Source organism: Thamnophis elegans, chromosome 1, assembly GCF_009769535.1.
Source record: "Thamnophis elegans isolate rThaEle1 chromosome 1, rThaEle1.pri, whole genome shotgun sequence".
Taxonomy (NCBI): domain Eukaryota; kingdom Metazoa; phylum Chordata; class Lepidosauria; order Squamata; family Colubridae; genus Thamnophis; species Thamnophis elegans.
In genome coordinates, this window is record NC_045541.1 from 2,140,368 (window position 1) to 2,156,073 (window position 15,706).

The 15,706-nt window shown below is 38.0% G+C and overlaps 1 protein-coding gene across 1 annotated transcript in view; it reads left to right on the forward strand.

The window, feature by feature from the left end:
- The window catches only part of LOC116519673 (receptor tyrosine-protein kinase erbB-4-like), a 237,659-nt gene that overhangs the window by 181,192 nt on the left and 40,761 nt on the right, over positions 1-15,706 (forward strand). The window contains exons 12-13 of the mRNA XM_032233689.1: positions 9,090-9,222; positions 15,072-15,165. Of these exons, the coding sequence (XP_032089580.1) occupies positions 9,090-9,222; positions 15,072-15,165 (227 nt within the window). The remainder of the gene's footprint in view (positions 1-9,089; positions 9,223-15,071; positions 15,166-15,706) is intronic.

Here is a 15,706-nt window from a genome sequence, read left to right on the forward strand (position 1 = left end):
TCCAGAGATCCAGAGGGAACTTCACAAAGAAAACAGACAGGTAGGTTTTTCTAGGTGATAATCGGGCCCTAAACTGTCCTCTGAAATGAATTGGTAGGCAGTGGAGTCAATTCTATAAATAAATGTGACAGATTGTAACAAGAAACCAAGAAGACAGCCCAGCCATAGTGGGTAATGCCAGCAATCAGGGCCGGATTTTCCTATAGGCTAACTAGGCTTCAGCCTAGGGCCTCAAGATCATGAGGGGCCTACATTCAAATTGTTAGCAAAATTAAAATTACACTATTCTAAAAACAGTGGACACTAAAACACTGAACCGAAAATAAGGAGAAATTCTACGCATAGGACTAATAAACAAACATAAAAATGTATTGGTTAAGATCGTTCCAGCGCCGCGGCAGTTGGGGAGCCCGCCCACGTTCCCGGCACCGGCGGTCGGGCGAGAGGCGCGGCCGCTCCCAGTAGCCACCCCATCGACGCGGAGCCCACCAGTGGCCAGGCAGGTGAGGGCGAGGGGGCCGAGCTGGGCAGCTGAGCGCAGCAGGGGAGGTGGCTGGCCTCGCTGCCTTTGCCGCAGAGCAGAGCCACCCTCTGTCGGGAGGCCAGCTATATATATATTGATATATATTGATATATATCACAGTAATGGTGTCTTTTATTGTCTCTCATGTAATTTACAAACTTAAAAATGGGAGGTGAAAGGGCCTCATAAGTGGAATAGCCTAGGGCCTCTTTTCATCTAAATCCGGCCCTGCCAGCAATGCTGCTGTTTGCCCCTCAAAGCTTAGGGTTGTTACTCAATATGTGCATAGATTGGACTGCACAAGGAAGTATTAAGTGACCCACCACAGACCTTCTGGCACCAGCAATACATATGCAAAACCCCAGGGGATCCTGCTAGGGCGCCTTTAGCCAAGCAAGTGCCTCCATATTCTAGTTGTTAGCCCCTGCTATAATTGTAGTCTTTGCCTTGCAACATATAAGAAGGTTATTTATTGTAGTCTCAATAGGATCTACAGTAGGATTGACAGATCCCTTTCTTAAATTAGCTGCCTACTGCTTCCCTAGAAACAGTTGTTCAAAGGGCACAGTATAAGAGGGAGTGCTTCAGAGATTTTCACCATATATTATATATTTGCCAGCACATAGATACAATAAGTCAAGATCTTTTTTTAAATGAACTGATCCTCCTCATTGTCCTTTGATCTACCCTTAGATTTGCAATTTCGTCTGATTTCTGTGCAGATTCTCTGTCTTTAAGATAATGACTTGGCAGTCTGGGAGTGAGGATAAAAATTTTGAATTTTAATTTTAAGGATTTAAAATCATCTAAAAGTTATCCATTCTTCCAGGATACTGATGAAGCAGGGTTAGATCTGAGTGTTGTAGATAACCCAATAGATATTACAGTCAACTGTTTCCCCAATTCCTCATGAGCAAATATGTTTTCTTATAAGACCTTACCGTATCTTATAGTAATTGTGGTGAAGGCAAAAAACTATCTTTGTAATCGTAGCCCTGAATTTATTGTTTTGACCTCTTTGCATCAAGTACTATTTTTAATTTATTTTGTTTTATTATACTTAAGCTCTGTTGGGCTGTTAGGACTTGTGATTACAACAATAACCTTATTTATACCTGAAGATCTGGATGGAGTTATTGTAGGGTAGACTTTGCCATCTGTGGATTTGGCCAGTGTCCCTCCTTACTTGTAAAAGCATACCAAAGAAGAGAGGAAGAAGTGAAGCTGGGAGGTGGTGAGTGTGGCCTTGAGAATCTGCCTTAAAAGTTGATTCCTCCAAGAGCTGTTTGCTGTGAAGGGCCCTGGAAGGTGAGCTCTGGGACTCTTCCAAAGAAAGAATGGACAACACAAAACCCATTAATACAGTACTATTTTGAGGTGTATACAACATATTATGAAGATATAGAGTCGAAGGAGAAACTACTATGTAGGAACTATTTTGGCACAACAAACGGAGAAAGAAATGGCTTCCTTCCTAACTTTTTCTTCAAAATTTGCAAGTAACACAACTATAAATTAGAGCAGTGTTTCTCAACCTTGGCAACTTGAAGATGTCCGGACTTCAGCGAATGCTGGCTGGGGAATTCTGGGAGTTGAAGTCCGGACATCTTCAAGTTGCCAAGGTTGAGAAACACTGTTATAAAGGAAGTGGAGGATAACAATCACAGAAATCCTTAATGAAGAGGATTATCTGGATCTCTTCTAGACAGAGGCTGGGCATGGGACATACATTGTATTGGTTGCATCCAATACTAGATATCAATTATGTGCACATCGCTTTATGGCTTGGATCATTCTTCTAAAGCATTCTGGACCATATATATATTTCCAAATATGTTTTCAGCCAGAGAGAGAACTATAAGTTCCCATTCCCTTGGGAGTGGGGCCTGGATAACAACATTTCATGTTATGTCTGCATGCATGAATATTTTGATGCTCTTTCTGAGTGTATGTGTATTTTAAATGTGTGTGTATATTTGTGTATTCAGGTAGGAAAATGACGGGTAGATGCTTTCCTGAAATAGAAAGTTGGGAGACACACAACTGGAGAATTATCTAGTATCCTGGGAGGATATGTTATCATACCGTATATCTGGATTGAATACCTTGCTAAATATTACAAAATTATTTCAATCCAAACAGGATTTGTAAATTTTATATTATTTACTTCTCTATGAACTGGATGGACAAGTTCATAACATTATCTTTAATTTACTGTAATTTGATTGAAATTTCCAAGAAGTGAATGTGAGAATTCATGTGTGCTAAATGTTTGACCTACCTATGCAGTTTTTTCCTTGTTAATAGCTGTGCAATGCAGTGATCTGAAAAGAATTAACTTGAATTGGAGTGGGGGAAAAAAACATCAATACTTTTTGCTTCCTTGTTTTAATTAAACTTCAAAGTGCTGAATTTCCACAGGTGGACCATTTAGATGTTAATTAATTTTGCAAGTCCATACCTTGACCCCGTTCCTTTAAAGGAAGAGAATCTGGATAGGGAAATTTCATCATGAATCCTCTAGCATTTCTTTGGTGTCAACAATATTGTCCATTGGAGACAATACAGAATAAACACAATACTCAGTAGGAACAATTCTCAGTTGGAGTACTCATTAAATGAGTCTAAAGTTACCTTTCAGAAAAAGCTTTTCCCAGCTAGCAGTAGAAAATTCACAATTAATTGCTGTATATAGCTAATAATATTTTCATGAATTCTCTCCCAATGTATAAATTTGTCTACAAATGGCTAATTTTTATGTAGTGAAATAGATGGTCTCAACTCTAAGCAAAATAAACTTATGATTCAGAAAATATGTATTTTTTTTCTCAACTAATGGAAAATATATTAGTTAAAATAAATATATTAATGCGGACAAATTGAATAGGTCCTAAGTGCTTTTTTCTGCTTCATCACTCCTGTTTTAGAAAACCTCAGCATTTTCATAAACACCTTCAGTCAATTAAATTTATAAATCTTTGCAATCTAATTGGCTGTATTCCTGCTTGTTTAATTAACTGAGCATTATTGTTGTAGAGTTCATTTAATAAAAGAGACTGACAAGCTGAGCTAAGAATTTTAATAAAATATTATTTACAGGTTCATGTACAGGTTTTATGTTCTGATCTTAGTTGGGGAAAAAAGTTTTCCTAGTTTAATTTTCAGATGCTATTTAAAGAACTTCATCTATAAAAACATTTGTAAAACACTATATAAGATGTCTCCATGAGTACAAAATATTTTATGATATAGACTATTAAACAATTACGTTGCAGTAACAACACAATCCAACAGAAGAAATTGAATTCAGTAGATTTTCCTTCTGAGTCTCCCAATAAGAACAAAGATCCTTGTAGTCTACCTAAAATTAGATTGTTATGGGTGCTGACTCACCATTTTTACAAGCAATATATGACACAACATTCTCATAATGTAAGAGAGCCAACAGGGAATTGTCTACTCTAAGGTTATGTGTGTGGAAGATGCTTAATGACCATTCAAAGTTTGTAAGTTTGTAAATTTAATTTTATTTATAGGCCGCCCAATCCCGAAGGACTCTGGGCGGCTTACAGAAGGGAAGAAAAAGAAAATAAAAGAAAGTAAAAATAAAATAAGACAAGTTAAAACGACACAGATACATTCATTTCAGTCGGGGCTGGACCTTAACAATGAGGTCAACAGCCCCAGGCCTGCCGGAAAAGCCAGGTCTTGACAGCTTTTCTGAAGGCCATGAGAGTGGGTGAGGTCCGGATTTCTGGGGGTAGTTGGTTCCAAAGGGTCGGGGCAGCCACAGAGAAGGCTCTCCTCCAAGGAGCCGCCAACCGACATTGTCTGGCTGAGGCATCCAAAGGAGGCCCACCCTGTGGGATCTTACCAGCCGCTGGGAGGAATGTGGCAGTAGGCGGTTTCGCAGGTATGCTGGTCCTAAGCCATGTAGGGCTTTAAAGGTAATAACCAACACCTTGAATTGTGTCCAGAGACCAATTGGTAGCCAGTGCAGCTTGCGGAGGATAGGTGTAACATGGGTGTGCCTAGGTACACCCAATATCGCTTGCGCAGCTGCATTCTGGACTAGTTGCAGTCTCCAAACACTTTTCAAGGGTAGCCCCATGTAGAGCACATTGCAGTAATCCAGCCTTGAGGTGACAAAGTTGTGATAAATCTTACCTGATGGGTACTTACAACCTGGATTCAAAATTCCCTCTACCCCCCCCCCCCCCAATCTTATGACTCTGCTTTGGTGCTTGGCAGTCCCATCACATTTTTGGCTGTTTGCAGTGTCACCCAGTCACATGAGAACATTTTATGATGGTTTTGCAAAAACCCAACCCCCCCCCTCAGGTTTTTTTTGGCAAAGTTGCCTGCATTGGATTATTTAACCATGGCATTCACTTAACAACTGCAGATCTGCTTAATGGCTATGGTGATCCATTTAACCATTACTGCAAAATATGCGATGAACCTGTTTTACAACCATCACAAGTTATGACTCTGATAGGAAGACTCCAGAGAGTATGTGGTTTGTTCTATTAATGCTAGATACCTGGGAGGTGCTCAGAGGATTTTCTGTTCCATCCACCAAAATTGGATTGCTAGCGTGGGACGATATCCACCCCAGAGTTAAAAGGGGCATTATTTTCTCCTTTGCTCCAGGCAACAAAATAATCTTAAAACAGTCCTGACATAAGCTATCCATGTTTTTGTGGCTCATCTTATATAGCCTGGGTGATAATGTTCTACCCACTTAGTTCCTCGCCTGATTAATTCTCCATTTGACAAGTGTTGGCAAATAAATAATAAATTTAAGGCTTACCTGTATGTTTCATTTGAACTGGCTTTTGGAGTACGGGAGAGGCTGTGAGAATGGATTCTTAAAGCATGTGACATTAGAGTAGCATTGCACTCTCAACCTATAGTTTGCTTTTGTTATGGAGACTAATCAGAAAGAGATAAATTTCCCCCAATAAGTTTTAGAAAACATGAGGCTTGTTGGGTGAAGGTGATGCTTTTAGCCACACAAGGAGAACCACAAGTTTTTAGACAGCAGGGATAACTTGTTAATTTAAGGACAAGGAGTTTTTTATTTGTGTGTTTATTTTCCTTTTTAAAGGCATCAATTCTCCTAGTTCATCTTCAGTGCAAAAACTCTTTGCTCTATATGTAAGAATTTAAACTCTTACCAATGAGAAAAGCATACCCAAAAAATAGTGAGTGATTGCAGGAGAAGACCCATGTTAGCCATTAAATTTATTAAAAGTCATAAGCTTTCATGAGCAATACTGTAGATATAAGTCACAATAGTGTGTGTATTATACATAATAAAATGTTAGTCTGGAAAGGTGCTTACAGGGGTTTTCTGATTTATGAGAAGAATATCCTAAGGAAGTTGTGGTGATTGCAATCCTATTTTTCACTTTTAAGATGGGGCAGTATGTTGGGCAGAATCTGGGGCTTCAGGACCATGATGAGTGAACCTTTATGATTAAGGGAGAAGTGTTCCATTCTTCCATTTGGACACATAGGTATTTTCTCCAGGGTATTATAAGGTCACTGTAGCCGTGGAACTGTGGAACAAACACTGAGACCACCTAACCCCCAGATGTAATGGTATTCTCTGGGAAAGAGTATGAAAAATGTTCTTTAGCGATGGATGAGGCCTATTCCTTAGATCAAAAGAGGCATTTGGTTCTGTGGAAGCATCAGAGATCACAACACAGTGATGAAAGAGCATGTTGAACCCAAGTAAGGCGAGAATAAGCTATATGAAAGTACTAATGTGCTCAGGCAGTCGGTGTGCTTACATGACAGATACTCAGTATCTTTGTTAATGAAGTACAATCAGACATTCATCCTAGTAGCAGTGCATTGAATAAAAAGGAACAAGCAGCGTAAATTGAAAGTGGCAGAGACTCGCTATAGAACATTTCATCTTTTTGGAACACTACTCAAGCATCTCAGTAAAGGAAAATAATATGAATGAGAATTTATTTTTCAGATTAAATTTTCATCTGAGTTTTTTTTTTTCTTAAATTGGGGTTTTCTGAATAGAATCCAACTGAATCATAGGTCTAGAAGGAGTTTCGGAGGTCTTTTACTCCAACCCACTGCCCAAGGCAGGAGACCTTATACCGTCCTGGAAAAATGGTAATCCGAACTTTCCTTGAAAACTTCCAGTGATGGAACACCCGGAACTTTTAAGAGCTGTTCCATTGATTAATTGGTTCCCACTGTCAGGCAATTTCTCTTAGTTCCAGGTTGAATCTCTCTTTTACAAGCTTCCACCCATTGCTCCTTGTCCTATCCTCAGATGCTTTGGAGAACAAGCTGACTTCCTCTTCTCTGATAGCCCCTCAAGTACCAGAAGACAGCTACGCCTAATCCTTCTCTTTGTTACTCCAGACATACCTAGTTCCCTTAGCCATTCCTTGTAAAATTTAGCCTCCATCTCCCTTATCATCTTTGTTGCTCTTCTCTGCACTCTTCCTAGGATTTTTTTATATCGTGAACATATCTCACTAGCGCAGTATAAAACTATCCCTTCTCATGATCTTGATGCCATCCCTCTGTCGATGCAGACATGGCTTTTTTTGGCAGCTACAGCACACTGCTGACTCATATTTCGGTGGTGATCCACTAGGACACCTAGATCCCACTGACAGTTACTGCTCTTGAGCCAATTGTATACTTGTGCATTTGTTTTTTTCCCCCTCTGCCAGACCCTCACTGTCTACAGAGGTTCTCAATCATCCAGGTCATGATTGTCCCAAATGTGCTAATGTCCCAAAAGGCAACTGGACTTTCTTGGGTGTTTTTTTTTCCCCCTTTGAAAATTTTAAAGAAGTGAACTGAACTGAAGAAGATTCCTGGATGAGAAGTGAAATATTGTCAAGGGGAACCCCCCCCCCCACAAGATAGTTCAGTTGCCTTTTGAAAAGCACCTTTTCACTCCTGAGCCGCATTTTATAGCAATAGCAGTAGCTATTCAACCCTGAGCCGGTGAGATTTGATCAGCCGAACTGCAGCTAACAGTCAGCTGAAGTAGCCTGCAGTGCTGCATTTAACCACTGCGCCACCTCGGCTCTAATTTTGTTGGATCTAATGATTGAAGACATTCAAAAGTGTTAGCAATCCCCAGTATGGCATGTCTTAATATAACAATTTTTAAAATCCAAACTCATTGCATGTCTCATTTTGAAATAACACACAATTCATGTTTATCATGGTGATACCCAGTTATTTTACCTACTTCTTAATCTTAAAACTTGCTTTATTCATCAATTCTTTTTGATCTTCTTTTTTCACTTTTATTTGCTTTTTTTCTAATTTTTTCTTTCGGTATAGAATATTATATATACTGCATGGTGATAAATAAAACAATTATTATCTCAGTGGCAATATGAATAGAGGAAAATTTGTGAATACCTTTATAATAACTTAATTCTCTTTATATGACTTTTAGTCAATCAGATTCCATTTGTTTCTATATTATCTGCACCTAAAAATTATTCAGCAATATTTCTGAAACAGCTCATGATGTCACTAATACATTTTTAGTATCCAGGATGACACAGTATGTTAACACCAAGCCTTCTGCTCTCTAGTCATAAATGTTTGGTTAAAGAAATTAGGAAATACAATTTCAATTAGTAGATCATTTCATGCCATAGCAAATTTTAAACCATTTAAAATAATCACAGATTACATATCACATTAAAAAAAAATCTGCACTGTCTCAATTTAAAACATTATCAGTATTATGTTTTAATAATACTGATTAAGTAAAGTAAGGGAGGGAAGAAGGGGAAGGAGAGGAGGAAGGAAGGAAGTAGAGAAGGAAGGGAGGGAGAAAAGAAAGAGAAAACAAGGTGGTGTCTTAGCAGGTGTGAAGGATGGTAAACAATACATTCCAAATTATACCTTATATCCTTTTAAATGGAATAATAATAATATAAGAATGGCAAAGAAAAAGAATAACTATGTGAATGTATACCTAGAACTGTATCTAAGAGAATAAATGACAGTAAAAATATAAAGCACAATATAGGTAAATAATACTTGATCATAAGTAGCTAAGTATAAATAAATAAAGAAATGTACATAAAAATGGATAACGAATAAGGAGATTATGAATGAAAGACAGAAATGCACAGTAGGGAAAACACTAACTGCAAAGAAACCGATTCAGAACTGCTGTATGATATACGATGGAACTTATTGTTCCTATGTTGTTTTTAAGTTATGTGGTTATTTTTGTTAATGTGTTTATGTGTTCTGTTGAAGTGTTTATGTGTATAAAATATTTTTTTTAAAAAAAGTAACATTAAATAATCCTCTGAAGAGGTGGGTTCTCGTAATCTTTTTCTACTGCTGATAATAATCCAGTCATCATAAGTAAAATATTTTAATGTACTGGCCCAAGAGCAACCGTTGTTAAAGCAAAAAGAATTTTCTCCTGTCTCTTTCTCCCATTTTTATGGATTTAAGTGATGGGGATAGAACTAAGCATTGTACATGCCATTTAACACACTGCTTTTTATAAATGATTGTGCCTGTCTTTACTTTACAGCTGCAGAAGGGATGATATGCAGCCATTTATGCTCAAAAAATGGATGTTGGGGGCCTGGGCCAGATCAGTGTTTATCATGTAAACACTTCATCAGAGGGAAAACCTGTGTAAAGTCTTGTCACCTTTATGAAGGGTAAGTCATTTCTGCCTTTAGGCTTTGTGTGTGTGTGTGTGTATGCATGTGATTATATAAATATGTTCATACTTTTGAAATTACTAATGTTTATGTTTTGTTGGTAGAAGAATCCATCTGTCATGCAACTGGTAATCATAACTTTTGTTAGGCAGCAGCATCTTTTACGGGAGAATCATGCAAAACAATCTAGCTAAGATACTTCAGTAGCCAGGTCTGCATTTCAGATATAATTGTATGTAACTGGCCTAGAGCATTGATTGCAGGGTAAGCTTGGCCGGAAAGCAGAACAATTGGTCATGCTTTTGAAAGTCACCAAGCTGGAGCAAGGAAAAAGCTTGCCCATACTTGTATTTTAAATGGAAGGTTGAAAAGCAGCAACACTGTATAAATAGAGTTGACTGGTACTTTAGATGGGAAATGTTGTGCAACAGATTGCAGAAGTTTGATATCTGTCAAAATGAAATCCCAAGGAACTATGAGGTTATCTGGTTCAGTTCCTGAATGCTTAATCCCTTGTCTTTTTCTGGGGTGGGTGGGAGAGGTAAAACCCACTGCCTCAAATTATTTCAATGAAGCTTTAAACCTCATTTGTACCCACAACAATTTTGGTAACAAGACGAGATTAGTTAATTGTGAGAAATTGAATTGATTTTTTATTTGAATTGATTTTATTTAGTTTGGGTCTAAGATTTCAACATCAACAATATATATTTCCATCACAGTCCAATGAGACTATCAAGCTCATGACTAATTGTCTGGAGATAATAATGAATCGAAAAAGATCTAATGAAATGAAACTGAATTATGACATGACAAAAGTATTTTCGATCAGTAGATTTGATCTCAAATTTGGAATTCAACTTCGGTTGAGTTGGGTAGCATCTCTTTGAAAATATTGTTTTGTTGGTAGCCATTGGCTGTTTTACCAAGATGAGGCTGATTAACCAATCACATATTTTAGGAATGTTGATCTGATGTATTTTATTCCAACTGAATCATTGCAATGTACACAGAACTGCCTTTGAAGAATATATGGAAATTAAAATTGGGCCAGAATACTGCAGCTCATTTGTCAATAATAATTATATATTCATAGCTTTCAATTTCTTTCCAGTAGAATTCCAACTGCTCTTAGTGGTGTCTGAGTTTAAGACTAGCTTATGAGAAAACTTCCTTATGCCATTTTCTGAGGTGAACTCCAGGGCCCTCTAGTATGAAAGCCTTTTCAATCTCTTCATTTAGGTACAGAAATTATCTTTTCTTCTATCCATATCACTTCCTCACTGAAGTCTTATAGATATTGATTAGAATCTGTCTGAAACTATTCTTTATCAGTTTCTGATTTTAACGTTTCTTATTCTTCTTATTTTTTTATACACTATGTACATGTACTGTATGTGTATGTGTTTTTAGGGGTGTAAAAATGCTGTACTTAATTGCTATTTTGGTGTAAGGGATAGAAGAAGAGAGAGTCTCTATCCAAGAGATATACAAAAGAAAACTAAATTAGTATCTGGGAATCAAAACCAATTTATTTCTCTTTTCAAAGATCTGCAGTAAAATCTGCAAAATTTTACTAACCATAATTGTATTCCTTTGAATTTAGAAGAATAGCTGTGTAAAAAAAATCAAAAGCAATTATTGCAGAATAGAATTCCAAACAGTCTTAATTTATTGCTTCGTAATTGTCCTCCTTGGTTTTTCCTTTCTACCTCTGGCTCACCAGGCAGTTTTTATTTGCACTGTGGTGGCCACTTTCTTGCTGGTGGAGAGACAGGATGGGTGAATGATAAGCTATGCAATAGCAATAGCAGTTAGACTTATATACCGCTTCATAGGGCTTTCAGCCCTCTCTAAGCGGTTTACAGAGTCAGCATTTTGCCCCCAACAACAATCTGGGTCCTCATTTTACCCACCTCAGAAGGATGGAAGGCTGAGTCAACCCTGAGCCGGTGAGATTTGAACTGCCGAACTGCAGATAGCAGTCAGCTGAAGTAGCCTGCAGTGCTGCATTTAACCGCTGCGCCACCTCGGCTCTATAGGGACATCTTAATCTCTCTTATTATAATTCTTAAAAATGCTAAAGTGGCATTCCTTTCTGTCTTGCCCTGCCTGAAGGATATGGAGTGCTTACCTTTAACAATATGATCATATCTGTGCATTGCAAAAGCCTACAGAAGAGAGACATAACCATATGGTGTCAGTCAGCCAAACGGAAACTCTCAGTGGCATTTAAGAGTAAGGACAGAACTTCACATCTCCCCTTAACAGCTACAAAACAAGGGGACTGTTGGTAGGGACAGTGTATCTAGGTTTCAAACAATGTGAAATCAGAAAGAGCTGCTTTGTGGGAAAAGCCTGTAGCACTATGGTTCCTGGGAGAAGCGAGAAAGCCAAGGTGGGTGAAACCCACTTCCTCTATTCTGAGGGCAGAAGAGCCACAAACCGAGAATAATCTGTAAAACTTAAAGCGAATAAAAACAGGAATTCTACCTATTGGGAAACAGGTCAGAGCCTTTTCACTAGGTCCTTGCTATTCTTGAATTATTTCACCCATCTTCATCCTGAAAAAAAAAACATATTGGAAATGATATTCAAAAGAGAGGATTCTCAGAGCAATCTGAGAATAGCCTTGGGTTTTGAAAAGGCCGTAACTAAAGTGAGACAGTATCTATTAGATATAGACCATCAGAAAGACTTCAGTGTAAGCCAGTGGTTCCCAAACTTGGCAACTTTAAGACTTGTGGACTTCAACTCCCAGAATTCTCCAGCCAGCTCTGCTGGCTGGAGAATTCTGGGAGTTGAAGTCCACAGGTCTTAAAGTTGCCAAGTTTGGGAACCACTGGTGTAAGCCTTACTGTCTTTTTAAAAGAATCTAGCAGAGAAATGTTACAACCCCCTACTTAACGTATGTAGATGGTATCAAAGATCATTTTCCTTGGTCAAGGGAAAATTGGCAATATACCTAGATCAAAATAGATTTCCATAGAAAATGGAAGAAAATAGATTTTTCCATAGAAAATGGAAGTAATAGAGACATCTTGCTCTTAATTACCGTGTTGCTCCTTTTCCATCTGGACGTAATAAAACCCTTTCTAATCAGATTTAATAGTAATAGTAAAATTTAAAAATCATTATTACCAGTCCTCAATTAATACACTGAAGTTTGCTAAATTTTGTTCTACTGTCATCTCCATATGTGGCCAAATGTCAAACATGTTAGTAATAATTTTAGTAATGTAATTTTTAATTATAGCAATAGCAATAGCAGTTAGACTTATATACCGCTTCATAGGGCTTTCAGCCCTCTCTAAGCGGTTTACAGAGTCAGCATATCGCCCCCACAGTCTGGGTCCTCATTTCACCCACCTCGGAAGGATGGAAGGCTGAGTCAACCTTGAGCCGGTGAGATATGAACCGCTGAACTGCAGATAACAGTCAGCTGAAGTGGCCTGCAGTACTGCACCCTAACCACTGCGCCACCTCGGCTCTTTGCCAATAGTAGGATATTAATGAATGTTACTTTTTAATCCCTCTTTAAGATAATGACTTGGCAGTCTGGGAGTGAGGATAAAAATTTTGAATTTTAATTTTAAGGATTTAAAATCATCTAAAAGTTATCCATTCTTCCAGGATACTGATGAAGCAGGGTTAGATCTGAGTGTTGTAGATAACCCAATAGATATTACAGTCAACTGTTTCCCCAATTCCTCATGAGCAAATATGTTTTCTTATAAGACCTTACCGTATCTTATAGTAATTGTGGTGAAGGCAAAAAACTATCTTTGTAATCGTAGCCCTGAATTTATTGTTTTGACCTCTTTGCATCAAGTACTATTTTTAATTTATTTTGTTTTATTATACTTAAGCTCTGTTGGGCTGTTAGGACTTGTGATTACAACAATAACCTTATTTATACCTGAAGATCTGGATGGAGTTATTGTAGGGTAGACTTTGCCATCTGTGGATTTGGCCAGTGTCCCTCCTTACTTGTAAAAGCATACCAAAGAAGAGAGGAAGAAGTGAAGCTGGGAGGTGGTGAGTGTGGCCTTGAGAATCTGCCTTAAAAGTTGATTCCTCCAAGAGCTGTTTGCTGTGAAGGGCCCTGGAAGGTGAGCTCTGGGACTCTTCCAAAGAAAGAATGGACAACACAAAACCCATTAATACAGTACTATTTTGAGGTGTATACAACATATTATGAAGATATAGAGTCGAAGGAGAAACTACTATGTAGGAACTATTTTGGCACAACAAACGGAGAAAGAAATGGCTTCCTTCCTAACTTTTTCTTCAAAATTTGCAAGTAACACAACTATAAATTAGAGCAGTGTTTCTCAACCTTGGCAACTTGAAGATGTCCGGACTTCAGCGAATGCTGGCTGGGGAATTCTGGGAGTTGAAGTCCGGACATCTTCAAGTTGCCAAGGTTGAGAAACACTGTTATAAAGGAAGTGGAGGATAACAATCACAGAAATCCTTAATGAAGAGGATTATCTGGATCTCTTCTAGACAGAGGCTGGGCATGGGACATACATTGTATTGGTTGCATCCAATACTAGATATCAATTATGTGCACATCGCTTTATGGCTTGGATCATTCTTCTAAAGCATTCTGGACCATATATATATTTCCAAATATGTTTTCAGCCAGAGAGAGAACTATAAGTTCCCATTCCCTTGGGAGTGGGGCCTGGATAACAACATTTCATGTTATGTCTGCATGCATGAATATTTTGATGCTCTTTCTGAGTGTATGTGTATTTTAAATGTGTGTGTATATTTGTGTATTCAGGTAGGAAAATGACGGGTAGATGCTTTCCTGAAATAGAAAGTTGGGAGACTCTTGCACTGAATTTTAATCTTAGATAAATTGGTCTATGACTCTTTTTATAAACTAATCTATATTATAACTTCAATTGGGAAGATACAGACACACCAATACTTCCCGTTCTTTTCATAATGTTAGATTTCTCAGGCGAAGAAAATATCGGGCTATGATATTAGACCCTTGTTTAGAATTGATTATAGTTCCCATCCCACCAGCAGACTCAGTGGGACACATAGAAGAACTCTAACCTCCCAATAGTATGATTCTTTTCATCTGGTCTTCTTTAACAACTCGGTGGCTAATAGACCACTCCGGCTTTGAATGCTGAGTCAGGAGGTTATATGCAGCCTGGTGTTCTGTACAATCTCCGCAATTATTCCCAGGATGAAAGAACGGGAAATGAACATCCAAAGGCTGTTCCCACTAATAACACCCCTTTACCAGTGATAACTGTTTTAGGTTCCAAATATATGATTTATATAACTTCAGCTTCCCCATTTTTAGATGATTTTATTTATTTATTTATTTCACAAAGGGGTAATTCGTTAGAGGTCTTTCAAGCGTACTAAGGAAGTCATCAGAGATAGAGGAAACCCAAGGGGTTGAAATTACATCAGATATGTATACAATAAGTCCCTTTATTTCAGTAGATGTATTTTTTCATCTCCAACATGTCTTATTTATTTATTATTTTAAACACTGATATAACTTTCCATTTTATATCAAATTCTGGGCAGGTCCCAATCAAAAAGGGCACACTGCATGTTTATATAAATAGTATGAAATATTTTAATATCCTTGCCTTTACAAATGGCGAATAGAACCTATCAATGCAGCATTTGCATGTTAATTCAGGGTCTGGGGATGGGGATGTAATTAGAAAATTATCAAAGTAACGGTATAGTTGGGGTGGGAAGATGAGCACTTTTACTTGCAGAATAACAATCATGTCAGAAACTGAAGTTGCTCCCTGATTCTGTCACTTTTTGTATTTCTAAATTGCTTGTTATTTCCACAGGGAATACAGAGAGTTTGCAAATGGTTCAATTTGTGTGGAATGTGATCCGCAGTGTGAGAAGATGGATGGAAACAGAATAACTTGCAGGGGGGTTGTAAGTACAAATAATATACAGTCCAACATATAAGCTGGTTATTAAAGAAGACAGATATGTTTTTTTTTTATTTCTTTCATCCTTTCTTCCTTTGTACATTTATTAGTTTTACTTATTTGCTAGATTTATATCCATCCCTTTCTTCCATGAACTCAAGGCAATGTGCAATACACTCTTTCCTCTTAATTTTTCTCACAATTACAAATGTCTGAATTAGAATCACAGGGACGTGGTGGCTCAGTGGCTAAGACGCAGAGCTTGTCGATCAGAAAGGTCGGCAGTTTGGCGTTTCAAATTCTTAGCACTGCATAACGGAGTGAGCTCCCGTTACTTGTCCCAGCTTCTTCCAACCTAGCAGTTCGAAAGCACATTAAAAAATGCAAGTAGAAAAATAGGAACGACTATTGGTGGGAAGGTAACAATGTTACATGTGCCTTCAGCATTTAGTCATACTAGCCACATGATCATGGAGACGTCTTTGGACAGTGCTGGCTCTTTGGCTTTGAAATAGAGATGAGCACCACCCCCTAGAGTCGGGAAC